Source organism: Anabrus simplex, chromosome 8 (genome assembly GCF_040414725.1).
Source record: "Anabrus simplex isolate iqAnaSimp1 chromosome 8, ASM4041472v1, whole genome shotgun sequence".
In the NCBI taxonomy this organism is placed as follows: Eukaryota; Metazoa; Arthropoda; class Insecta; order Orthoptera; family Tettigoniidae; genus Anabrus; species Anabrus simplex.
In genome coordinates this window covers 215358251-215385252 of record NC_090272.1, presented here as the reverse complement: position 1 = coordinate 215385252, position 27002 = coordinate 215358251, and the positions used below count along the sequence as shown (strand labels likewise).

Here is a 27002-nt window from a genome sequence, read left to right as displayed (position 1 = left end):
ACAGTAAGCAAACGCTTATTTCTTCCACCTTTTGCTTATGCCAGGTGTTGGGATGCAAATGTCCCATGGAATGTGCTAACCAACCCAGTCATAAAAACATTCATCAATGGCCGCATCCACGTAGCAAAACCTAGACAGACCTATTTTAAGCATACAAGAAACCTAAAATGTAGGTTTATTACCACCTGAAAATCTGGGCCCTAGTTATGGCTGTTAGAGAGATGATCTTTCAGAGAAACACCCAGTCAGCTTCTTTCCATCCTTTGTTTAGTTAATAAAATCATAAATTATCAAATGTGCTAACTTTTTTTTTCTCTTATATTTCAGATTCAACAGCACTTTTGTGCAACAAGCAACCAAGAACACCAACATTTTGTATGGAGGATTTAATCTCCAGATGAACCGTATACTTTTTGTTCAAGGGTCTGTAGACCCATGGCATGCTCTAGGGATCACTCAGACACTCCGGGAGGACAGTCCTGCGATCTATATCAACGGTACTGCCCACTGTGCAAACATGTATCCTGCCGCTCCTAGTGATCCACCACAACTTGTGAACGCTCGCCAACAAGTGGAAAGCTACATCACTAAGTGGTTGGGCCGATAGTCAGCATTGGTCAGGCTGTGGTGAGCCTTGTGTGGAGCTCTATCTTGGAGAAAACCTGGTATGACAATTACCTGATGGTTGGTATTCTATGTACACAACAGACTTTCTGATCATGATTAGATTTCTTTGGGCGTTGTACTTTTACATACTAGACTTAAGCACTAGCTGATCATCAGGGAGCAATATTCTCAAAATTGTTCAACTCATTATTTTTGGTTTTATTAGCATGGTCTTTGCTGTTTGCATTTCTTGCTCCAATGAATTAATAGAGAAAAGAGTTCTAAAACCATAATAAATACCTTTATTTCTTCAATTTGTTTGATATATGTGTACTCTTATGAGACAAGAAAATAACAAACTGATACTCTTTTAGTAATCCAAATTTCTTGTCTCTCTTTAAAATACCCTACACAATCTCCTTTTTTTCTTTTTCCTGGCTGTATATGACACTCATGAGTATCACTCTGAGATTGGAAGAGAGTATTCCTTCCACTTCTGTATGTAGACCACTGGAATGACATTGTTCCTCAATATGTTTTCACTAGTTCGTCAGCACATTGCTATTGCGTGTACTCAGAATCTCCTTGGTTTTACAATGACGGGAGTTTAAAGTGAAAAAGTAATTGAGTTCTGAAATAGAAACTCTTAGAAATATTAACATTTAAAATTCAAAATAATCTTGATGATGATGGGGGTGGTAACAATAATGATGATCAAATGGCTTCAGCTACTGTGTTGTAGACCTGAAGTGATGCCACAGAGGCAGCTTGCCTACCAGTTGAACATTCTAATCATGCTGCTTTCTAGCAATGAAAGTGGAATTCTAGTGGATGAATCCTATCTTTTTCCTCTTGTAGTGCCTTCATTACTGAAGGTTGGTCACACTCGCAATCCTGTGGCTTCGTTTATGTAATTTTGTTGGGTGACACTGATAGTGCCACCAGAGATGTTTTAACATGCCAACAACTATGACGTGGAGGGCCAAGGTTGTTGATAACCCTTCAGAAATAGATTACCTCAGGCAGGATTGAATCCCTATCTCAATTGCCTTCTTGCATGCATCCATATCAAAGTTGAGCCTATTCAGCAAGAGCCACCTGAATTTGTAAAAATAGTGTGTCTTCAATGTAGCTTTTATCAAGACTATTGTGTATTGTAGCCTCCTGTGATCATATAACTAACTTGCTGTTACCCGTGGCTTCACTCGCGTGGATTTCGTAGTTTGATAAAATTATTCGTTTCTTGGTACTGCACTAAGACATTATCTGAAAAACCTTAAAGTATAAAAACTCACCGAAAAATTAAATTTCATTTACTCCGGTACATCTTTGTAAACCACATTTGTGGTGTTGCCTCTTGGGGCTAAGATGACCAGGCTACTCTGGAACATGTGACGAACTGTACATAAGCGAAACAGTTCTCTCTCAAGTCAAAAACAAAAAAATACAAATTTCCTTTTCAATCCTTCACCGCCTCCCCTCCCCCACCTAAGTGGATTTTCCGGAAACAAAAAATACATGTTTCTTTACCTTTAAAGGAGATTCCAAATACCAATTTTCCTGTCTGTAACATCTTCAGTTTTTGAGATATAAGTATCCTCATAAAATGAATTCAACTATTTTTTGGATGTCTTTTCACCTCCATTAAGCAGCTTTAGTGAAAACAAAAAATACAGGCTTCTTTGTTTTTAAATGGTCTAGAAAGCCAAGAATAACGGCAGAGAGGATTCGTCGTGCTGACCACACAATACGTCGTAATCTGCAGTGAATTTTCCTAAAACAAATATAAAAAGTGTTCCTTTATTTTTAAAGGAGATTCCAAGTATCAGTTTTCACATCTGTAACGTCTTCAGTTTTTTAGATGTATCATCATAAAAATAATTTTCAACTTCACTTCTTCCCCCCCCTCCCAATTAACTGGACTTTCAGAAAACAAAAATGCAGGTTTATTTACTTTTAAATGAGATTCAAAGTACCAATTTTCACGTCTATAACATCTTCAGTTTTTGAGATATAAGTATCCTCATTAAAAAGATTCAACTCCTTCACTTCTTTTCAGCCCCCTCCTCTCCCAGCCAAGTGGATTTGCTGAAAACAAAAAGATGTGTGTTTATTCTTAAAGGATATTCCAAATATCAATATTTACAGCTGTAACATGTTAAGTGTTTTGGGATATACTCAATTTAAATATTCAATCCCTTTTTTCACTTCCCCTTAAGTGGTTTTTTGGGAAACAAAAAGACATGTATTTCTTTATTTTTAAAGGAGATTCCAATTGCCAATTTTCACATCTGTAATATCTTCAGTTTTTGAGATATAAGTATCCTCATAAAAAGGATTCAATCCTTTTCACTTCTTTTTACCCCCTTTAAGTGGATTCTCCAAAAACAAAAATATACATGTTCCCTTATTTATAAAGGAGATTTGAAATGCCAATTTTCATGTCTTTAAACTGTTAAGTTTTTTTTTAGATATAGATATATTCATTTTTAAAAATTCACCCCCTTTTTCACTCCCTAAGCAAACGAATATTACAAAATCCCTCCTTAGTGAGCACCTACACTAATATAAATGTATCCCCAAAATTTCATTTCTTTATGTCCAGTAGTTTTGGCTCGGTGATGATGAATCAGTCAGTCAGTCAGGACATGTTATTTTATTATATAGATTATGATCAGAAACGCCAATGTGTACACAGTATAATTGCAGCTTTGTTTCTTTGGTTTGTGTTTCTATCTCTTGTATAACTTCTTGTTTGACAAACTCGGAAAGCAAATGTGGAAAGGAAGATCAGTTTATAAGTTAATGCTGCAATAGAATGCTGCAGTTTGTGTCTGTCTTCCGAATTTTGTAATCACTGTTTTTCAAACCAAACCTTGCCAGTTTAGATTTTTGTCTTTCTGTAATCACTGGCATGCCTTGGTGCAGTTCCTTCAAAGATCTTAATAAGTATGTGATATGTATATTTTGTGTGCTTGTTAAAATATGCATTGTTCAAAGAAATAAAGAATGACAGAATTGTTTATCAGGTTGGTATTTTACTTGCCACATTCTTTTAATTGAGTGAGTTGGCCATGTAGTTAGGGTCGCATAGCTGTGAGCTTACATTCGGGAGATAATGTGTTCCAACCTCACTGTTGGCAGCCCTGAAGATAGTTTTCGGAGGTTTCCCATTTTTGCACCTGGCAAATGCTGGGGCTAGACCTTAATTAAGGCCACGGTCTCTTCCTTTCCACTCCCAGCCCTGTCCTACCCCGTCGTTACCATAAGACCTATTGGTGTCAGTGCAACATTAAGCAAAACTGGGGAGGAAAAAAAAAAAAACCCTTCCATGGGAGGTGGTAATCATTAAATATATAGCATTTTGTGACAAAAAAAAAAAAAAAAAAAAAAATCAGAATTATATTGTTAGGACTTCATCTGATTGAAGAATAGACACAAGCATTATTTAGTCTCTGTTATAGGTCTTGTTGCAGTAGATCCTCCGTGGCTCAGGCAGCAGCACGCCGGCCTTTCACCGCTGGGTTCCGTGGTTCAAATCCTGGTCATTCCATGTGAGATTTGTGCTGGCGTGACAGGTTTTTCTCCGGGTACTCTGGTTTTTCCTGTCATATTTCATTCCAGCAACACTCTCCAATATCATTTAATTTCATCTGTCATTTATTAATCATTGCCCCAGAGGAGTGCGACAGGCTTCGGCAGCTGGCACAATTCCTATCCTCGCCGCTAGATGGGGGCTTTAGTCATTCCATTTCTGACCCAGTCAAATGACTGGAAACAGGCTGTGGATTTTTATAGGTCTTGTTGCAAGTAATAGACTAAAACCGTAGACTTTTCTTCTGAGCAACTGCTTTACCTGTTTGTGGTAGGAAGATAACAGAGTCACAGTCATCTATTCAGAAATTAATACCTCTTCAGCTGTTTGGAATTTTTTGTAGTCCTTCCTCTAGATGTACATAGCAGGGAAGGATGAGAGTAGTTTCTTGGGTATTGATCCTCAGACATGTCCTGTGTCATTGAGTGCTCTGTCTATTGAACTCCACCTCCACATTGTAATGGTATTAGTTGCCATCCTCAAAGACAAGGGTGCGATTTTTGCTGCAATCAGAGATTTAAGATTGGTGAAGGAGCTGGTGGATGTCAACCCCTTAGTTCATTTTCTCCGATGTGGGCTCAGGGATGGGCAGAGAGGCTGGTATAAAGTTAAGAAGAAACATGCTGCTCATCTCCATTAGGAATGTGCCTGAAAAGCGATGCATTACATCGAGGATTGGGAAGATACTTTTATCCACTTATGCCACTATTTCTCTACACTGTTAAAATATTTGATGTTCTGTGGTTTCCCGTTTTCATGCCAGGCAAATGCTGGGGCTGTACTTTAATTAAGGCCCCGACCGCTTCCTTCTCATTCCTAGCCCTTTCCTATCCCATCATCGCCATAAGACCTATCTGTGTTGGTGCGACTTAAAGTAAAAGAAAAGTGCTTTATAGCGAGTGCAGTGGAATTTTAGTGCATTTGGTTTTTTTTTTTTTTTTCCAACAAACAGTAATTGCAAGACAAGAAGTGTAAAGAAATGCAAATTCAAATGGATGGAGCACCTAGTGCTACACTGTTATAGCCTGTTGCACCATATGGTGAAGGGGGAGGTGGATACAGTGTATGAGAAACTGTGCATTAGTATGGTGGAGGGTAGTTTTGTGTGTAGTGTATGAGTTGCAGGAATATTAGAGACAACACAACATCCAATCCTCAAGCCCGTGAGTTTACACTAATTTTGATTAGTACTGCAACGTGAGAAATGCCCATGGTTCTGCTTTGCTAGTGCTAAGTACCATTATGAGGGACCGTTGACTTGGATTTTGAACCTCTTTAGACAACAAGCATCATCGATTCAGGATTGTGCTTTGGAAGCAGTCCCTTGGTCGGTAACATAGTTTCTGGGAAGGTGAGACATTGTGGATCGGATTCACTGATTGTTTTAAATGCATATTCATCCATTCATTCATCATCACGTTTTTTATTCTGGTCAGTGGATGAATTTTGGACTTTTAAATTGTCATTGTATTTTGTCTCAGTTCGTACCATTAGGGGCCGATGACCTAGATTTTAGGCCCCTTTAAACAACAAGGATCAACACCAGTCCTCAAGCTAAGGGAATTAACCTTTCATAGCTAAAATCCCACAACCTGACTGAGAAATGAAGACACGGACCATTCAGCCATGGAGCAAGATACACCAAAGCATCAATTTTCATCAGTGACCACCACCATTCGTTCCTTTTTCAACAACTGACAAAGGCTGTGGTTTAAAATTGTTTTTTTTTTTGGTGTTTCTTTTGTGTGTGCTTTGCGTACACATACTTACCTGGCAAGTTGTTGCTCTCTATCTGTTCCTTTTGCTACTCAACAGCAACAAATTTCCTGAAAAAACTTAAAACAGATGTTGTTTTCATTGATTTGTTCATAGCAGATGATACATTTGTCCTCTTCCTGTAGAAGAGAGGAGGACTGATGTTTGAAAAACTGGAAGCCAGTTCAGTGGAGTAGATTTAATTGTGCCACTGTAAGTCCTTGTGGCAACATTTTGCTTTGCATCAACTTACTAATATGACTGCTGCCAAACCAAACAGTTGAGCATGACTCTGCTGTGAAATAAACTATAGAGAAAGGGGTTGTTCCACAAAACACTGATGTATGTATTCCCCGAGTTGTGTCTGCAAGTTTACGAGAGACTGTACATTCCATTGGTGGTTTTAGAATGTCAGGGCTCTGTCCAGGGTAACAGCAATCATCATCATCATAATCCTCATAATAGTTTTAAAGTTCCAGTTTCCTGGATATTGTTGGCGAGTCTCTTCCATTCTGTCTTATTGTGATACGTTCTGTTGTTAATGACTTCCTCCAGTGTCTTTTTCCTGATCCTCAGTGTCCATCCAGTGGGTTCTTGGTCTTCCTCATTACATGCCCAAACCGCTTCAGTCTGGACATGCTGACCTGATCTAACAATGATGTCTCAATCCCAGTTTCCTTTCTAACCTTTCCTTAACTTGTCCAGTTTTGTTTTTTGAATTGTGGACCTACGGATTTTCATCTCAGATGCCTGCAACCTTGATGAGTCCTTTTTAATGAGGGTGCAGGTTAAGGTTAAGATTGGTATGAAGTACTGTTTGAATATCACCAGCTTTGATTTTGTTGGTACTTTGGGATCCCAGGGGAGTGTTCTTACTTGCTAGTAAAAGTGAGAGCTCTTTTGCACTCTATTTGCCGCCTCCTTTGTGTCTAATGTATCTCGAGATGTTACAATGCCAAGGTATGTAAAGTTTTCCAGACTTTCTAGTGGATGGTTTCCTTGCATGATGTTTGCTGGTCGTCCCACTCTGTTTATTGTCATCACTACTGTTTTGGGTTTGTTTATCTTGAGATTGAATACCTAGAACATAACCTTCCATTAAATATATTGAACTTCACTGTGTCAGAAGGTCCAAATTTTGGTGCATTCCCACAGGCACCAAGAAAACTGTTCCAGTGTTCTGACAAAATTGCAGCCTCCTCTCAGAGCACCCCATTTGGATGAATGTTAGCTAGCCTTCCAAGCTTTAAGAATATTTCCTGAAAAGGAGACTTAAACCAAACATTGTGCCATCTTCATCTTCATTATCCCATTTCTCAGAATCAGTCCAGATTGCATCAAAATTTGGACCTTTGCCCAAGGAATTCCTGTGTATTTCAGGTGTAGTTTGAATTAACCCCAGGATCATATGCCTCTCTAGACCTTTAATAACCAAAGAGATGCATTTTTAAAGCATAATAGATCATTTACATCCAGCAGCACATCTTGACATATACTGTATGACTGCTAAGACTAAGTTACAACTTCACCATCCAAGATTGCAGCCAGTTTACACTAAGATCTAGAACAGACCATAAAGTATTCCCTAACTGAAGGAACAAGACGGAGGGTTGATCTTATGCAGTATGGAGAGTATTGAGTGGCAAGTGGTGGGAAACAATGGCTCTCTAAGTGGGTTGGAGTTGCTCACATCTGTAGGTTTAACCTTAAAATGGCCTACATGTGATCCTCTCCAACATACTGACTCCCTCTGTTGGCTGGAATTGCACTACCTGATCTGCGTTGATCAAATGCCCCCATTAGCGTATTCAAAATGATCAGTAGAGATCCTTGGCTCCAACTGAGTCAAGATATTAAAATCCTGCCATCCACCCTTATGAGAGGCTCATAGTTTGATTTGCAACAACTTCAACTGCATAACAGTTTGGAAACAATGGTGGGAAGCTCAAGCAGAACATCAGTTACATAACATGAATGGATAGACTATTGAAGGTTGCAACCTTTAATTGATTAGACTTGCTATGTAAGTAGAGTGTGTTTGCAGAGCCTTTTGCCCTATTAAGGACATTGCATATGAATGCAGACTGCATGCCTGGGCTGGTCGACTGAATTGATATCATGGTCTCCTCTGAGTCAGTCAGATAGATCGGTGAACTAATGTCCAGCTCTGAACATTTTTTGCATGGATGTTCTACTTTTACTTTTTATGTTAATTTATTTGGTTTGCTTTTTATTATGTAATATCAATTATCATGCAACCTGAATATCATTTATTCCCACTACGGTCACCTCTTTCCAACTTACCGTTTCCAGAGCACTTGGGAATCACTCGGGGCCCTATGAATCAAAAGTCACTATGCTGACGTTTATCCATGGAGCTGGATTATACCCAGCATAATGAGACCTAGACACTATTTGATCAAAAGTGACCAGACACCTTTTCGAAACTGTTGTTTTAAGTGTGCCTCACATATACCGCCCAGTTTTGGACATATTAACACGAGCTGGGTCCACCTTTGGCCTTTATTACAGTTACAACTCTGTGAGCTATACTGTCTACTATGATCAGAATATCTCTTCTGGGAGAATGGCAGACCATTCTTTCCACAGCACTGTAGCAAGCATAGTTAGTGATAGTGGGTTGTTGGGGTCTGGAGCAAAGTCGCCATTCTCGCTCATGCCAGTAGTGTTCGATAGGATTGAGGTCAGAGCTCTGGGCTGGCCAGTCCATTTCTGGAACCATATTGTCCACAAACCATTTGCAAATAAACTCCACTTCATGGCAGGGAGGATTATCATTTCTGAACTGGTCATGTACAGCAGACGACATGCAGCTGGTCAGAATGTTGATATATTCCGTTCCAGGAAAGACACCCCCACTCTGTCACCACACCTCTGCCAAATTTTACTGTGGGTGATGTGAACAGTCCGGCATTTACCACGTCCAAATCCTCCAATCTGAATGCCACATCAAATAGCATGATTCATCACTCTAAATCATGCATCTCCAGTTTGTCCAGAGATCAATCATTGGCAATGCTCTTTACACAGGATGCTTAGCAGTCACCTGCAAAATATGCAGTTTATAGCTGGGCTGCTGAGCCTTGAACCCCAGTCCTTGTAACTCCTGGTGTATAGTCAAAGTGCTTGCTGCATCGGTGGAATTCATGGTTAATGTACAGTTTTCTTGTACCACCTTCTTCAATGCTCAACAGTCTCTGTTGGTCAATACACATGGCCTACTTGTCTGGGATTTTGTTGCAGATGTGTCTTCCTGCTTCCACTTCATAGTCATATCCCTGACAGTAGACTTGAGCAACTTGAAAAGGGCAGAAATGGCATTGACTGATTGCTTACTGATTTAGAAACCAAAAAACAATTCCATATTTGAAGCCACCGAGCTTTTTTGCTCCACCCATTCTGCAGGTATCTTCAAGCACTGAACAGTGTCAAGCTCTTTGCTGCCTTTTATTGCAGCAGTGGTCATAATGACATCTGGGCTCTAAACGTGTGGCCACTGAATTAGGCGTGTGAAGAAAACGGAACGGCGAAGCGACCAACGGTTGAGAGTAGTTTGCCTCGAAGCACGGATTGGCAACTCTAACCATGCAGTGCTGTTTAGTCAAAGCCGGTCCGCTTCAGATCCACGTATTCTTTAAAGTAGTTCTCTTTTCTGTATTACACAGTCCAATATATAGTATTGAAATATTTAAAGTTATATCGTAAACCATAAACAAACAAAAATATTTAAATAAAACTGATACATATTTAGGCATAATCCAAAACTAATCACTGTGTCCTGCGCGGGCACGCGCGACTCCCACATGACCTCAGCTAGCGACGTTTATCTGGCCACTTTCCAGGATAACTAAAGGACCCATGGAAAAATGTTTCATATAAAAAAATTAAGTTAGACGATTTTCTACATTTTTCCTGCAGACAGAATTTTATTGGCTGAAGAAGCAACATGGGAACTTGCTGGAAATTTCAATACATAATTTTACGGATATAAATTTACTTGTTCAGGTTTTTGTTCTTAATTATTTTTATTGGTCTATGTGGAAAATAGTTATACCGCTGAAATCACCAGTCTGTCCTGAAGCTTGTAGTATTATTTGTTTTGCAACATTGCAGGAGGTAACATCAGGAGCTTGGGAAAGAACAAACTGTCTCGTGCTCCGAAATGATGTTTTCAGTATTAGATATTTCCTTGCCAGTTGGCAACAGGGTAATTTCTCTGCCCTGGCTAATTTGGTGGCCATGACTCTAGTTTACATCTACAAAGGGGTGTCCGTATACTTTTGATTAGACAGCGTATGTAGAACAGGATCAAAGAGAAGAACTAGGTAAAATCTTGGGAAGATTGGTTGCATGATTCTGGGAGTCTGTGTGAAACACGTGGAAAGAATTCAGTCAATTTCTTTGCAGAAAAACCTGCAAGGATACTTAGTTTCTATTGACTGGTTGTTGGTTAGTCCATGGCCGTATCAGTCGGAATATCTTTATTTGTACTACAGTCTGTTGCTAGATAGCAAGAAGTGACAGATAGAGGCAAGGACAAACTGTTGTGTTCCACACATTGTTGCTGCCTTCGTATTGAGCAGGTAAGTTATCTATTTCAAGATGGTAGTGTGCGAAATTGTCGTTCCTTTTTTGCATTCGTATTTCTATTTCCTCCTCTTCCTTCTTGTAAGGAGGTAAAAAATGAAATGGTTTGTGGCTTTTAGTGCCGGGAGTGTCTGAGGACATGTTCGGCTCGCCAGGTGCAGGTCTTTTGATTTGACACCCGTAGGCACCCTGCACGTCATGATGAGGATGAAATGATGATGAAGACGACACATACACCCAGCCCCCGTGCCAGCAAAATTAACCAATGATGGTTGAAATTCCCGACCCTGCCGGGAATCGAACCCGGGACCCTGTGACCAAAGGCCAGCACGCTAACCATTTAGCCATGGAGCCAGACTTGTAAGGAGGTAATGAAAATGAAAAGTGATAAGTGAAAAATCAAGACAGGAACATGAAAAGGACACACAATAGTATAAACACAGTGACAGATAGGTGTAGGAAGAGAAAGCAACGAAAGATTAAACAAGGGCAAGTATGAAAACACTAGAACAAGGACAATATTCTGTAGTGTTGTACCTTCTTATCTTTATTTTGTAGTCTCTTACCTTCTCCTGTCTTTATCCAGCATTCTTTCTTATCCTACACTTGCCACATCAAGGTTGAAGATCTGTCAATGAATGTCGATGTGTACCCTTCAAAAGAAGATGGAAACAGAAACTAGCTCATCACAAGTTGAGAAGAAATGGGTGTAACTGAACTGGGGTTGATGGGAGAGACATTCTCTTTGGTGACGGCAGGCTAAGAAGATGGCTTTACTTTACGTCGCACACACACAGACAGGTGTAACTGAACTGGGGTTGATGGGAGAGACATTCTCTTTGGTGACGGCAGGCTAAGAAGATGGCTTTACTTTACGTCGCACACACACAGACAGGTCTTACATGACGACGATGGGATAGGACAGGGCTAGAGTGATGAAGGAAGCAACTATGGCTTTAATTAAGACAGAGTTCCAGCATTTGCCGTGTGTGAAAATGGGAAACCATGGAAAACCATCTCGAGGGCTGCTGACAGTGGGGTTTGAACCCACCATCTCCTGAACGAAAACTAACAGGTACGTGACCCAAACCTTGTAGCCAGCTCATTTGGTATGAAAATTTAGAGATTGATCTTGTCCTTTCGTGTTTTCATGTTTGTCCTCGTCTGCTTTTAAGGTAATGTATTACCTGTGGGTTAAAAACACAGGTCAAGATGATATGCAATATCTTCAGTTAAATGCTAGGTCTTTATGTTCTAAGAACTTTTACACACTAAGTTTACAACCCAACACACATTCACTCTTCAATATTTTAGTTTCTATATTTTTGATCTCTCTATACTAACAAGAAATAAAGACACACATGACACAGAAAATAACTAACAATTACTTATGTACAGTAAGTAATTCAACATATATTCTTCTGTAATTGTAAATAATTATATTTCTATGATATACATATCATGGAATGATTGGGAGACATCATTATAAAATGAGTATTATCTTTTAACCATGAAATGTAGATAAATAGCACAGTATAAAAGAGAAGAGAGGTAATACATTTTTAAATTCTCTTATTACATCAGCTTTCATAGCTGTTCAGACCCTGGGCTCCTAGTAACTGTGACTATCTCCTTCACCGTCAAATGGAGTCAGTTTAGCTGGTGGGCCACATCAGCCAGGCCCCAAGAACCCTAAGGGGCCTGGCCAAGGGACTCACCAAGCAGTGGGGATGGGTCGACAAGCACCTTATATTTCCCACTACACAAGTGTCTTCTTACTAGAATCTTATATATATCATTCTTAACATCCCAGTGGGCAGTGACTAAGAAATACTTGGTTCTGTCATCTTTCCAAATGACAATTTAAAGAAAGCTTTTAAACAAACAGAATTAGCCGTAGGTCCAAAAGTAATGCAAAGGTTATTATTATACAAGCTAATTTGTAGTTTTACAAACTTCAGATCTGTTAACATTATCCATAAGATCTAAGATTCAGTATGGAATCTGAACCACATGGACATGACTGTTTCAAGAATTTTGCATTTGTATTCAAACTGGAATCTCTCATGAAGAATCCAAGAGAGATTTAATTTCATCTGGACTATGAAATGCAGTGTCCAGTTTCCAATACTGTTCAGAGAGATGGTCAACACTAAAATCATATATTACAAAATGAATCGCTATGTCATCATAATGTTATAAGAATACGTAGAGTGAAATGGCAGCACCAGCAAATGAACACCAGTATCCTGGAAGAGTCCAATATCACCAGCACTGAGGCAATAATCATCAAACATCACCTCTGATCCATGCCTATCGCATGCCTTTCAAAGCAAGTGGTGTTTTCTCAGTTGATGATTGGACTGTGTAATGCGGGAGGACATAAAAGCAATACAAGGACATTCTAAAGTCTAGTATGAAGAAAAACGAAAGTGGCATCAGCAGCTGGAATGATATTGCGTTTCATCAGCTGATGTGGCAACGTATTGCCCATGAGGGCCCGCACAACATTCTGAATAACAGCGACAAAGCGGCAAGTCCCATAAAAGAGCAAGGAAAAAAGACTGTCAGATCCAGGTACAACAAGGAACTTTGGCATTTTTGTTGTACCAGCATTAAGACAAAGCTTGTGGTTCTCTTAAACCATCTAAGAATCCATAATCAGCAACCCTGATGCTCTCAGAATACATTATACTCTTCAGCAAGTGAATGCTTATGATTAAGAATGTCATGTTTAGTAAACTTTATGGTGAGTAGCGCATACACCATTTTTGAGTTACTTTTATGTGGTAGTCTTCAATGAATACAAAGGACATGTTCTGTCTGGAGAAGAAAAAAAAAAGTATGACTTTAGTCAAACAAACCAGCTTTAATGAATCAGGATATTGACAGTGTTCAAGCATTAGACTTTTTTAAAGTAAAGCAATGTTGGCACTTACTAAGCACTTTGCCGTTTGTGCTTGTTGACTGAAGTGAGTGTAATAAGCAGATCACATCAACATTTTGCTTTATCAAAGATAAATGATAAAAGCAAATGGTTGATACATAACTGTGATAAATCTCTGAGATTCTGTATTATAAGTAGTATTTTAGCACCTACAGATGTTGCCAACCAACAAAGGTGTGTTTTTTGTTTTTTTGTTTTTTTCATTTAATGTTTTATTCTGTACTTAGCATTTCTTTGGGATATACTTTATGTACTAAGCTGAAAGCCTATTCCAAGTTCAATGCAGTCATGAAAGCTAGCTTGACAGCCTTATTTTACATTTTACTATTTGTCTGTTAGAACAATATTTACTGAACAGCAACTATCTCTCACTATGCAACTTCCATTATCCTAGAACCTCACTGTAAATTCCCATTAGGAAGCTTTGAGAGCATCAGTATGCTTATCATATATCAACATACAGCCTACTGATAGTTGTATTAAATTAGATATACATATTAGTGATGGTCTTATGATATTGATGCTTGTGATTACTAATGAATAATTTAAAACCTTTCCTTTTTTTTTTTTAATTCCTAGCCGGGCTGAGTGGCTCAGACGGTTAAGGCGCTGGCCTTCTAACCCCAACTGGCAGGTTCGATCCTGGCTCAGTCCGGTGGTATTTGAAGGTGCTCAAATACAACAGCCTCGTGTCGGTAGATTTACTGGCATGTAAAATAACTCCTGCAGGACTAAATTCCGGCACCTCGGCGTCTCCGAAGACCGTAAAAGTAGTGGGACGTAAAGCAAATGACATTATTATTATTATTATTATTATTATTATTATTATTATTATTATTATTATTATTATTAAATTCCTAGCTCATAAAGCTTGGAATACTGAGACTCTGTTGCATTTCTACTTTCATATTCTGATATTAAAGTCACAGCTACAGTGAACTTTGTCTTGGCTGTTACGTCTTTTTCACTCAAATAAGGATTTGCGAGCCTACCATGATATTTTGGCTTCAACTGACCCACAAAACTTGAGGACTCGCAATGGTACGAGTCCTGCAGTTCATTTAAGCATGTTTCCTGTAGGAGCATATGAGCCTTGCGAATTGCAGTCTGCATTTTATTTAAAAAGCTTTTTTTTTTTAAATTGCCACAGGCCATGATGTGCTGGGTCTAGTCCATGATGATGATGATGATGTCTTTATATCATCTTATATACTTCAGGTTGATTATGTATCTGCTGCTAGCTTTGTTATGAGATATTTGTCCTATCAAATACGAGTACCATATAAGCAAAATATGAGGAAATTCATTTTCCCTGCTTTGAAAAGTAAATCTTTACTAGTATACTGTTTATATTTTGCAAATTTAATGGTACTGATAGGGGCATGATTGCTCCAATAGCATAGGTGCTGGCTTTCCACTCAGATGTCCAATTTTTCATTCCTGGTGGATCCTAGGGTGGAATTTATGCCTGAAAAATCAAGGGACATCAGGAAAGACATCTGACCTTAAACCTGTGGTCAGAACGCAAATGATCCACGGTAGCTCCTCGATATAACTGGGATAAGCTGAAGAAAGTTATATGGATTAAAGCGCACTGCCAAGAGGAAAGATGACATGACGACGTCTCTAAATCTTATAATAAATATTTCTTGTCGAGATTTCACTCATGCACTACTAATGTTGGTAACTCTCCAACACTTGTCCCACCACCTGCTTAATGTACACACACATCACAGGTCTGGTCACACTCAGTATCTGGTTTTGGGACGACGCCAGTCATTTGGAGCCTCCTTGCCGGCCCCTGGTGCTCCATGATGGTGGTGGTGGTGGTGATGACGCTTCTTCTCTGTAGCGGTGGGTGCTGGCTTCGGTGCCAGTCCGCTAATCACCAGTTCACTGCCATCCCTCAGTCCTTCGTTCCGAAAACCCGCCGGCGCATCCAGTGTCTCCTTGCGACGCAGTGGAGCCTTGCCATTGGCTGACTGATGCAGATTCTCCCATGCCTGTCTGTAGTACCGGTTTAGCCCTCCACGACTCTCCGAGCCAGACGAGTCGAACGATGCCACCGTGTTGCAGTCAGGAGAGGCGCGGTGCCGATAATGCTTGGAGCTACGATTTCTAGAACAGAATGGATGCAAAATACCAGACTCTATTAACAACTCTCCAATACTGATGTCATTTTTGTCACTAATTAAGGAAATAGGTGACTTTACAATAAAAGAATAGAAACACAGTCTGTAAAAACAAGTTTCTGTGTTATTTAAGCAAATAGATGGAGAGCAATGACTTTACAACAAAAGAATAGAAATGCAGTCTGTAAAAATCAAGTTTTTGTGTTTTAACTGGTTTTTGGAATTAAATTCCATCAACAGTAACATAAGTTAACATAGTGTGCTTTCCTAGATCTGATAACCAGGTGCTATTCTTCTACACACTCAAAGGGCAGAGGATAGAGGAAATAACCACAGCAAGATTTGTCATCTGCACGTACCCAACACAACACTCATTGGAAACTTCACTAACAACTCACCATCCTTTCAAAGTCTCTCTGATTGCAATTAGAAATGCATCATCTGTATATCTCAATGCAGGATCTGACCAGCCTTTCTAACACTCTTAGTCAAATTACTTTGATCTGGAGATCAACCACCAAAATAAATATTATGAAAGTACATAGGAGTAACTAACTCGTCGGATAAAATATCGTTGGTAGGTTAGAAACAGAGTCTGATTATACAGACATCTTGGCTCAGCAGTCTGCAATAAAGGGAACCTCACCTTAGGGATCAGGCACAGAATGAAAATGGCAAAGAAGGCAGTGTCACAAATTACTTCCACCTGGAATGACCACTTTCTGTACATCTCAGTGAAGATTTGACTAGTGCAAACACTCTTCTTTCTCATCTTCCTTTATAGAACTGAAACATGGACAGTCAGCACATTTGATAAAACAGAAAATAGATGCATTCGAAATTTGGTGTTGGGGACGAATGCTACCAATTTTGTAGACAGAAAAAAGAGCTATGAAAAGAATCTGTGCAATATATTTTTTAACACAAACTGCAATTCTTTGGTCACACTGCCCATAGAGGAGAAAATATAGAGAACTGTTCGATCTTCAGCCATATTTCTAGAAGACAACCTTGGGGAAGAGCTCTGTTATAGTCGAGTGATGTGATCAAGAGTGTTTCTGGTTGTGCAGTCAGGAAAGCAATAAAAAGCAGCATGGAGGTATTTCACAAAGTGCATAGTAGAGTATCGCGATCTCCAGAAATAAGGAAACGACAGGGAGAGAGAGAGAGAGAGTACTTGTTAAATGACTATACTATCACTACCGGATGAGTTGGCATTGCGGTTAGGGATGCGCGGCTGTGAGCTTGCTTGGTTTCCCATTTTCATACCAGGCAAGTGCAAGGGCTGTACCTTAAGGCCATGGCCACTTCCTTCCCTCTCCTAGGCCTTCCCTATCCCTTCGTTGCCATAAGACCCATCTGTGTCGGTGCGACATAAAGCCAATTGTAAAAAAATAATTACAATGTACACTGTCACTAGGGTGTGTGCAAATCTCCTAATAACTAGCTTCCAATCCCCATTCACACATTGGGGACATAAAACCATGGTTGTTTCACAGTCAAAATCTGGAAATATATTTCTGGTCATAACTGCCTGCATCACATCTTCATTGAATAAACATTTTTCTTAACATTTCCTGCACAATATGCAAACAGTGGAATTCTACAATGAACACGGATCACCTCCTGATATGTACGAAATACGACCTCGACAATAGCACAACCTACTGAAGCTGTATTGGGATGATAAAAATGGAATAAATCCAAAATCTGCCATTAAAAAGACAACACCACCAAACTCCATACTCCTGGTGCAAAAGCCTCCAAGGTTGGACTTGAGCTAATACTTGGATCTTGGGTAGAAATTAGTTTCAACATCAGGCAACTTTTGTTTAATGTTTTCTTAACTTCTTTTGTTAATTTCACTCCTACCTTGCAGCATCACGTTCACATCATCTAGAGGCCAGTATTATTACCAATGAAAGCTGTACCGACAACTGAATGGTCACTTGGTTGATACCAAATAAGTCAATTCTGTGCACTTTTCATGAGAGAGAAAAGAAACCTGACTTATCTCTATTTTTATTACTAAAGTAAATACTTCCGTGTATAAGAAGAAGAAATAACTGTTGCGTAGCAGTTTGATTTTAAATTATATTTGTGACATTTGGTGTTAACAATTAAATTATTTTTAAAAAAAGCTTATTTCTACCAGATTTTCCATTTTAATTAAAGAAAACTGAAGAGTAGTACCATATCAAGTCTTCTCCGTACAGGCCATGAAGGTCCTTGGAGGGGTGGAAGGTAAAGTCTTCCACTATCCGTAACCTCGGCTCTTGGTGGAGTACAGTGGTTAGCTCTACGCTCGGCCGCCTTTGTTCTTGGGAATTAATCTGGTACTCATTTTTTATGTAGGCTGAGTGAACCTCAGGGCCATGTGCACCTCCGGATGTGGAAATCTTGTTTCTTAAATTTTACGGCTTCCTGACTGGGATTCGAACCCACATCCTTCCGGGTGAACCGAGCATGCCTTTACCGCCTCGGCCAGGCAGCCCCTAGTACCATATCAAAGTCAAAATAAATTATTTTATGATGCCATTGAATAATTAAGTAATACAGTATATAGAAACAAATTTAGTCTGTCACTGGCCAAGAAAAAAAATATATATTTTGCTTCAGGTAGTACATGTTCTATCACTTTTTGACATCCAATTATCATCTTGAAATAGGCATTCTGGTAGATGGGTAAGTCTCAAGGATATTATACCACACATCAAATGTTGTTTGGGCCAGTTGTGGTCTATATTAATTCAGTTTTAGCTGCTTCTGGACTTTGATCCATGCCCAGTACTCCTGCATCGTTCTCTTCCATCCATGGTGGTTAATTCCAGGATCCATAATTTTTTTAAAACTGTGTTTGTGATTCTGAACGTACAGGATTTCTTGATTTGTTAACCTCCCTGGTACCAATCTCTATGATGTGTACAAAGAATATGACACTCTTTTTCCATATGGTGTCAGATCTTTTCCATCTTAAAATACAATTCTTGGTTACTTTTCTTTCTACATGATGCATCTTCTGTTCTTCCTCAGAATATTTCCTTCCATTATTTAAAACTTGTGGATCAATCTTGATTCATCAAGTTCAGGCATTCAGCTGCATATAAGGCTTCTGGATGGGTCATCGTCTGGATCACGTTCTTCTCTTAGATGAAAAGCATTTTTAACCAACCCATCAATATATAGAAGTGTACCACACTTTCATTTTCAGGGAAGCACCTTATTTATTATAAACAGCTGGAAGTAAAGAAAACTTTCTTAGCATATTGAGTCTTTATGGTGTCAGATGAAACAGCATCTGTTCTTAAAAAAACTGTCACCAGTTATCAAAATCGAGTGTTTCATGTCCATGTCAGTATCACATTATTTTTGCTGTTAGTTCCATATATTAAAAATGGGTGCTAATTTGGTCATTCAACTGCAAACAAGAAAATAGGATCTTGAGTTTATATCATACAGAGGTGAGAGCCGAACATGTCCTCAGACATTTCCAGCAAAAAAAAAAAATCCCCATTGCACAACAGCCCCGAAGGGCCATGGCCTACCAAGCGACCGCTGCTCAGCCCGGAGGCCTGCAGATACGAGGTGTGGTGTGGTCAGCACAACGAATTCTCTGTCGTTATTCTTGGCTTTCTAGACCGGGACTGTCATCTCACGGTCAGATAGCTCCTAAATTGTAATCACATAGGCTGAGTGGACCTCGAACCAGCCCTCAGATAGAGGTAAAAATTCCTGACCTGCCAGGAATCGAACCCAGGGCCTCCGGGTAAGTGGCAGGCAAGGTACCCCTACACCGTGGGGCTGGCTTTCCAGCACAAAGCCATATGCTAAATAAATAACCATATAGAGAACCATGAAAAACAGAAAGTCACGTAATTTGATGTATCTAATTTCTTCAGTTGACAATTCAATTTTAGACAGATGTGATATTTATATCTGTGTACGCTGTTGATGCCATTCTTATCTGGTAGGTTTGTGCTTTCCATATGCCCTAATTTGCAATGTCTAAGTAAAGTTATTAAACACTTGCTTCATAATATACAATTGTTCATCTTCTTGACTTGAAGAAATAATATTTAGCACAACTATGAATACTGAAATATCATAATGATGGAAACAAAAGTGAGAAGAAATTGCAATTAAATTCAAACTGTAGAACTTCTCTTTAATAAGAGCATGCAAGAGACATTTTAAAATATACTTGCTTGTATACTAGGCCTACAACAAGGTACTGCATACATAAACTCCAAAAGAACACAAATGCTTCTACCACCTTGATTTGGCAGATATGTTTAACTCTATGACTTTACTGGAATATTATTTTAATTCTCACTTATTGCTTTAAAACTAATTCTAAAGAAAGGACAGAGCTAAGAAGAAGAGTGTGCAGTGCAGTGCAGTGCAGTGGGGCAGAGGACGTGGTTGGGGAAGTGTGCATTGCCGAGTGCTGTAGCGTACCTTGGTTAGCTAGAGCGGGTTTGAGAAATAGCCAGCACGGCTGCGGTAGCCTCGAGAGAACTCCCGCCGGCCCACTTGCTGGTCAGGGAAGGGCAAGGCCAGGAGCGTGTACCAGCGCGACGGCATGGTTGGTGCGGGAGGGAGCTTGCGCTTCTTGTTGCTAGAACAGTTTCAACCGAGAACCTCAGAGAGACAGATATCAAGCTGATACAGATGGAAGGGCTGTTCTTCAGTGAATTCATATCTAAAACTACTTTCTCGTTTATGTTTCAAAGTGGTTTCCTTCTTTAACAGTATGTTGTATTAATGATGATTTCCTGTGGCTACTGCTAGCCTGGTGCAGCTCTTCTAAGGCAGACCCTCTGACAAGGGTGGGTGGCATCTGCTGTGTATAGGAAACTGCATAGTAAGTGTATGAGTTGCAGAAATGTTGCACTCAGTCCCCAAACCAAGGGAATTAAATATTTAAGATTAACATTCTGTAATTCGGCCAGGAATCAAACTCGGGCCCTGATGACCGAAGGCCAAGATGCTCACCACTCTGTCATGGAGCCAGGCTATAGTTAAATGGCAATGTGAGATCTTTCTCCTATTAGTTCATTTAAAATATAGTCATATTAACATAATTTTTTTTTTTTTTTCTGTTTAAGCATTGGTTGTGCAAAAGGATTGGATGATATACAATATTTATGATTATTGTTATGGTATATAAAATGCATGGATATAATCGAGGGAAGATAAAAGACAAACAATAGTTGTTTGTAGATAAAAATGTAAGTGGTGTGAAGCACATAGGAGGAATATTTAGAAGACAACTTTATCTAACAAAAATCAAGGAAGTGCAAGTGCTCATTTTTTGTTACTCATTAAAAGAAAATAAGTCTGATAAAGAAAGCTGCATGGAAGGCTGTGAAGATTTCTTAAGATTATTACTGTTACTAATGTGCATCATATATATGAGGTGTAAAGTAAAAAAAAAAAAATTAAATATAGATGGTAGGAGGTTAAAGGTAGCTGAGCACAGGTGTGGAGTAGGTATAATCTGGCACAGTGTTTTGAATTTGACGATATTGTAAATCACAAAATATTTATTAGGGGACTATTGTTATCTCAAATGGTGGTGTGAATGGGGAATATTTGATTTATGTAAAGCATGACTTTTAATCAAATCTTACTACTTTCAGTGTTCGACGGCCTAAGGAAAATGTGTTACTTGAAGAAATATATAATTAAAATAAATAAGCCGTAAAAATTCAGAGTGTGATAGTCATCAACACGAGAGCTCAAAATCCATTATCCAGCCCAGGAAGATGAGCTCAACGGAATTATGAGTCCATTATTTTTTTCCTTTTATCCTATTTTTTCCTATGTAGTTTGGTTCCTCTTTTCTAGTAATGTAGTTTTTAATTTTATTACATTTTAGTGTTAGCATAGGCAGAATGAAATAATTTATACGAATTTGAAGGAATAATAGGATCATCTACAAGAGAATGTGAATTAATAGTTGGCATGGAGATAGCTTCATTTAAATGATCATGTGGAAAACAGGGATGTAAAGTCTTCGATAAAAGATTATCATGATATTTCTGAGTTCTATCTGGCGTAATCTGATTAAAATATGGTTGAGATCTGTTTCCTGTGTAATAGGTGTTGAAAGAAATATTATTTGAGTGATAAATGGGGAGTAATTTTATTATTATTATTATTATTATTACTATTATTATTATTATTATTATTGGCCACATTGGACCACTTGAGTCTTCCATGTACCCTTTTTCTTTGGAGGTTGTAGAGTTTGATTCTTCTTATCTGTCCAGTACTTCTTCATTCGTTCTGACCGCAGTGTTCTTAATTCGTCTGAAATCGCTACAGGCCTTCTGTGCATCATTTCAGTTGAAAATTTGTGATTCTTAAGAAGGGTGATAATTTTATTCTTGTTCTCTGCATCTGTACTTTCAAGTCCAACTGTTTTGAGATCATCTTGAATTTCTTTGATCCAGTATCCTCCCGTCTTTTCCCAGATTTCTCATCACTAGTTTTTTTTATAATATCAACTCTATTGGTATTATAAATTTACTAATTCGGAACAAATATTTCAGGTTCCGTATGGAAATCAACATCTTTATCATCACTAGTCATAAAATCCTTTTTTCTGGTAATTGTAATATGTGAAACAAATAAGAGATTCTTTTCTTCTTCATCGTGCTGGTAAATGGGTCAATCTCTCGATAGACAGTTTCTTCTTCTTGCTTCCAAATTTGGCCAACTGTGGTTCACGTGAAACTTAATGCTTTCTGGCCAGTTTTCTTCTTTTCTCTTCCCAGAACTTCTTTATTCGTTCACTCCTTATTTTTCTCTGCTTCTCAGATATTACAAATTTGGGCCTGTTCTTCCGCTACTCTTCATGGAATTTGTGGTCATCTACTTGAATTCTGAACTTCTTTCTGTTGAGGATCAATTCTGGTGTTATTTTAATTTCTTTTGCATCCTTCTTGACCTCCTCCATCCAATTATATATTTAAATATTCTTTTAGTCAGGCAGTTGTCATCCATTCTGACAAAATGTCCATAAAATTTCAGTCTTCGTTTTCACATTGTGTCTGTGATCTTTTCGGAGTACTTGTAGAGACCCTCATTTCTCCTTTTCCTCCATGTCTCATCCGTCATTTTCTGAGGACCAAGAATTTTCCTCAGATAGACGGTTTCATGTGGGAGGATTCTCCAGACTCCTTAAACTTGGTACTTTTTATTTATGCATGTCCTAATAATTCTTTTTTCAGTTTTGAGGAGCTGATCAGTTCTTTTCATTTTAAATTTGGAACAAGGTTTTGCAAGCATAAGTGGCTTTACACAAAGTTATAGTTTTGTAGTGTTGAAAATCTTAGTGTCTATTGACAAACATTTTTTATTATAAGTTGAGCAGGTTAGAAATTGTGCTTTTTTCATTTTTTGGTTCTATTTAACCATGTTGCTTTCTCGCTTAAGTTGTGCATAATGATTTTTCCAAGGTATTTAAACTGTAGGACTATGTTAATTTTTTGATCATTTATGATGACTTTGTTTATGACAAGGGGTTTCATTGGCATGATCTCAGTTTTCTCAGAGGATATTTGTAATCCTATTTTTAATGCAATTTTCTGTAGACTGGTGATCTGAGCATGGACTTCTTCCATGTCAAGGGCTAAGAGAGCTAACTCATCTGCGAACCCTAGGCAGTTTGTCCTTATTGAGAGTTTTGCTCCAATTTTGATTTTAGGTGGGTTTTCATTTTGCCAAATTGTCATGATGTAAGCTGAAGAGCATGAAGAGAAGGCATGAAGAGCAGTGGGGATAACCTGTCACCTTTTTTTGAGGTCTGTGTTTATTGTAAAAGCATTTGAAATTTCTCCCTTGAATTTTACCTTTGAAATTGTGTTGGTTAAGGTTAGTTTAATAATTTTTGTTAATTTAGGATGAAGGCCATATGATTTGAGGATTTTTAAGAGAGTGGGTCTGTGTATACTATCATACACCTTTTTGAAATCTATGAATGAAATAAACAGCTGTTTATGCCTGTATTTGTAATATTCCATTATTAGTTCCAAGCTGAGAATTTGGTCTGGGCAGCTTCTGTATGGGCAAAATCCTCCTAGGTATTCTCCAAGTTGTGGTTCCAGAATATTTCTTATTCTATTGTAAATTATGCAGGTGAAAATTCTGTAAGTGCAGTCCAAAAGGGTTATTCCTTTGTAATTGCCTGGATTAGTTTTATCTCCTTTTTTGAATAATGGATGGATTACGCCTGAGGCCCAGTGTTCTGGGATTTTCTCTGTGATCCACATTTTGACTAGATGCTGATGTAAATTTATGATTGCTGGTTTCCCTGTGTTTTTCCAGATTTCTGCAAAGACTAGGTCTTCACCACATGCCTTATAATTTTTTAGTTCCTTAATTGCAAATTCTACCTCATTGATAGTTGGAGGTTCTATTAGATCTGGGGTGGTTAAAATGGGTGTGTTAGCATTTACTTCCAACGTTTCCAGGGGGTCATCACAATTTAAAAGTTTGTCTCTGTGAGGATCTCTGAACCTTCCTGATTTATCTCTCAGCATTAATATTGGGGGCTGATATTTTTTTTAAAGGTATTAGCCAAAGGTTTTATAATACTGTAATCTCGTGATTTTTTTTTTTTTTTTTTTTTTTTTTTGTTAAAACTCTTTTCTATCCTTTGTAAAGCTATTTTTAATATGTTTGCATTTGGTTTGTCTGATGATTTTATGGGTTGACTTTATTTGTTTCATTAATTCTAAATTTGATTTGTCTGATTTGTGGGCTTGATTTATCCAAGCTTGGTGTCATCTCCCAATTGCCTGGTCACATTCTTCAACCCACCATTCATGTTTTTTCTTAGGACTTGTTGGAGCTAACTCTTCTGCTATCGATTTTAGTTTGGTGGTCAGTTCTTCTAATGTATTAGTTTTGACAGATCCTTCTCCTCTTTTCCTGTAGTACAACCTATTATTTATTAAGGTGGTAGGGTTGAATTTTTTATTTTTTTATTTGGAGGTCTTTTTCTTAACCCTTGAATTTTATTTTATTTTGATCTTAACAACATTGTGATCTGACCCTGAGTCTTCCCCCTTAGGACTTTGACATTGTAGATTTCACGATGGTGAAATTTATCCATGCAAACTTGGTCCAGTTGCCATTCACCTTTTTGGAAATCAGGATGTTTCCAAGTTTTCAATTTGTGAGTTTTGCTTTTAAAGTATGTTGATTTTGAGATAAGATTGTGGTTTCTGCATAATTCAACCAATCTTTGATCATTTTTATTCGTCCTCTTATGTGCTGGCCATTTTCCAATGATATCTCGGTACCTTCTTTCTTGTCCCAGTTGTGCGTTGAAATCGCCAAGGAGAATTTTAATCCGTGATGGAGGTATGTTGATTAAAGTTTGATGCAGGAGATCCCAGAATTTTTGTGCTCCTTCTTTATCCTTTTGCATGAACATTTATAATTGTGTAGATTTGATTTGCAAATTTCAGAGTTAGTGTTGCAAGTCTTGGGGATTGAGATTTAAATTCCATGACTGAACCTATGATTTTGAGATTTATTAGAAACCCATTACCAAACTGCGGACAGTTCTTGATCACTCATTTTCCAGGGATTCCTTTATACAGTCGGTACCCTTGTGATTCTGTTGGGTCTTGATCACTATTCCTTATTTCTTGAAAGGCCATGATTAGGATTTTATGTTTGTCCATGATGTCAGTGACAATCTTTAATTTTCCAATTTGCCACCAAGAGTTAACGTTGTGTGTCAAGAAGAAAGAGATTTGTTTAGGTTTAATTCTTTGAAGTCTTTGTGTAGATGCTGGCTTTTGAGTTTTCAGATGCTCCGATCCATCATAATCTTCCGAATGACAGCCCACTGCATCTGAATGGTGTCTTTTCTGCAATATATGATTGCAGTTGGTGGAAATCTTCTTCAAAAGACTTTTCATGGTCGACTGTCTAAGGTGTCACCTTGAGATGAGGATAAACCCTTGAGTTACAATTCTAAATGTTATTTAGAAAGGTGAAGATGCGAGATGAAGGATGATTTTAGGAAATTGTGAAGAAGGCTTTTAGCCTTATTTCATCCTAGTTGTTCAGGACTGGGAGTAGGCATTTCCTCCATACTCCGCAAACATTATGGCTTTCCTGCCAATACTCGGGTAACTGATTGCAGTGGTTTCCTGCTGGGTGATGGGGTCGCCACATCCCTATGCTAAGGAATAATATTTCTTACAGAATTTTAAATAATTTTCAAAAGTATATTAACTTTTACTGAATGAGAGGTTCTTTGACATCATGTTACAGTACAAACTATGATAGATGAAATGAAATGTCGTATGGCTTTTAGTGCCGGGACATCCCAGGACAGGTTTGGCTCGCCAGGTGCAGGTCTTTATATATGACTCCCGTAGGCGACCTCCGCATCACGATGAGGATGAAGAAATGATGATGACAACACATACACCCAGCCCCCGTGCCATAGGAATTAACCAATTAAGGTTAAAATCCCGGACCCGGCCGAGAATTGAACCCGGGACCCTCTGAACCGAAGGCCAGTACGCTAACCGTTCAGCCAACGAGTCGGACTATGGTAGATGATTTAATGGGACAGATACAGTATTTGACATGAGAAGTTATTACTCAAATTGCTGGTGGCTAACATAATAAGGTACTGTGATATATGAATTGTGTTATTAGGAAATCTTTGATAATGTGTAAATATGGATAAGGATTTGTACATGGTTTCAAGCATAAAGTAAATGTTGATGCTTGTTTAAAGATGTCTTAACCTCTAGGTTATTGGCCCTAAAGTAAATGAAATAACAGGGTCTTCGAGATGAAAGAAATGGATTTAATGGTTGAATATATTATAGAATTTTTCTTAGAAGAACGTCATACATGATATTACTGTGTACTGCTTGGAGGAAGCCATGAAGGGATATTGGGATTAGTATCTTAAGATGAATTTACGATTATCATAAGGAGGATAAGAAACTTGCAGCATTTTTATATTACAGTAACCTAGTTATTATGGAAATCTGGAGCCTCTGTGGCTCAGGTGGCAGCATGCTGGCCTGTCAGTGCTGGGTTCTGTAGTTCAAATCCCGGTCACTCCATGCAAGATTTGCGCTGGACAAAGTAGAGCAGGGACAGATGTTTCACCAGGTACTCCAGTTTTCCCTGTCATCTTTCATTCCAGCAACACTCTCAATTATCCTTTAATTTCATCTGCCAGTCATTAACCATTGCTCCAGAGGAGTGCAACAGGCTTCGGCAGCTGGCACAGTTCCTATCCTTGTTGCTAGATGGGGGTTTCATACATACCATTCCTGACCCAGTCAAATGACTGGAAACAGGCTGTGGA

General features: G+C 38.5%; 2 protein-coding genes across 8 annotated transcripts in view; one reads left to right on the top strand and one right to left on the bottom strand.

The window, feature by feature from the left end:
- Positions 1–27002, top strand: part of LOC136878995 (putative serine protease K12H4.7) — a 108317-nt gene that overhangs the window by 67768 nt on the left and 13547 nt on the right. For 5 of the 7 annotated variants that reach the window (XM_068228918.1, XM_067152667.2, XM_067152668.2 and 2 more), the window contains exon 8: positions 328–3634. In XM_068228918.1, coding sequence (XP_068085019.1) covers positions 328–607 — 280 coding nt within the window. In that variant the 3' untranslated portion in view covers positions 608–3634. Of the gene's footprint in view, positions 1–327; positions 3635–27002 lie in introns of those variants that run through there. The other 2 variants (XR_011018639.1, XR_011018640.1) reach the window with 1 other exon arrangement.
- The window catches only part of LOC136878994 (uncharacterized), a 236742-nt gene continuing 221425 nt past the window's right edge, over positions 11686–27002 (bottom strand). Inside the window, exon 12 of the mRNA XM_067152665.2 lies at positions 11686–15629. Coding sequence (XP_067008766.2) covers positions 15260–15629 — 370 coding nt within the window. The 3' untranslated portion in view covers positions 11686–15259. The remainder of the gene's footprint in view (positions 15630–27002) is intronic.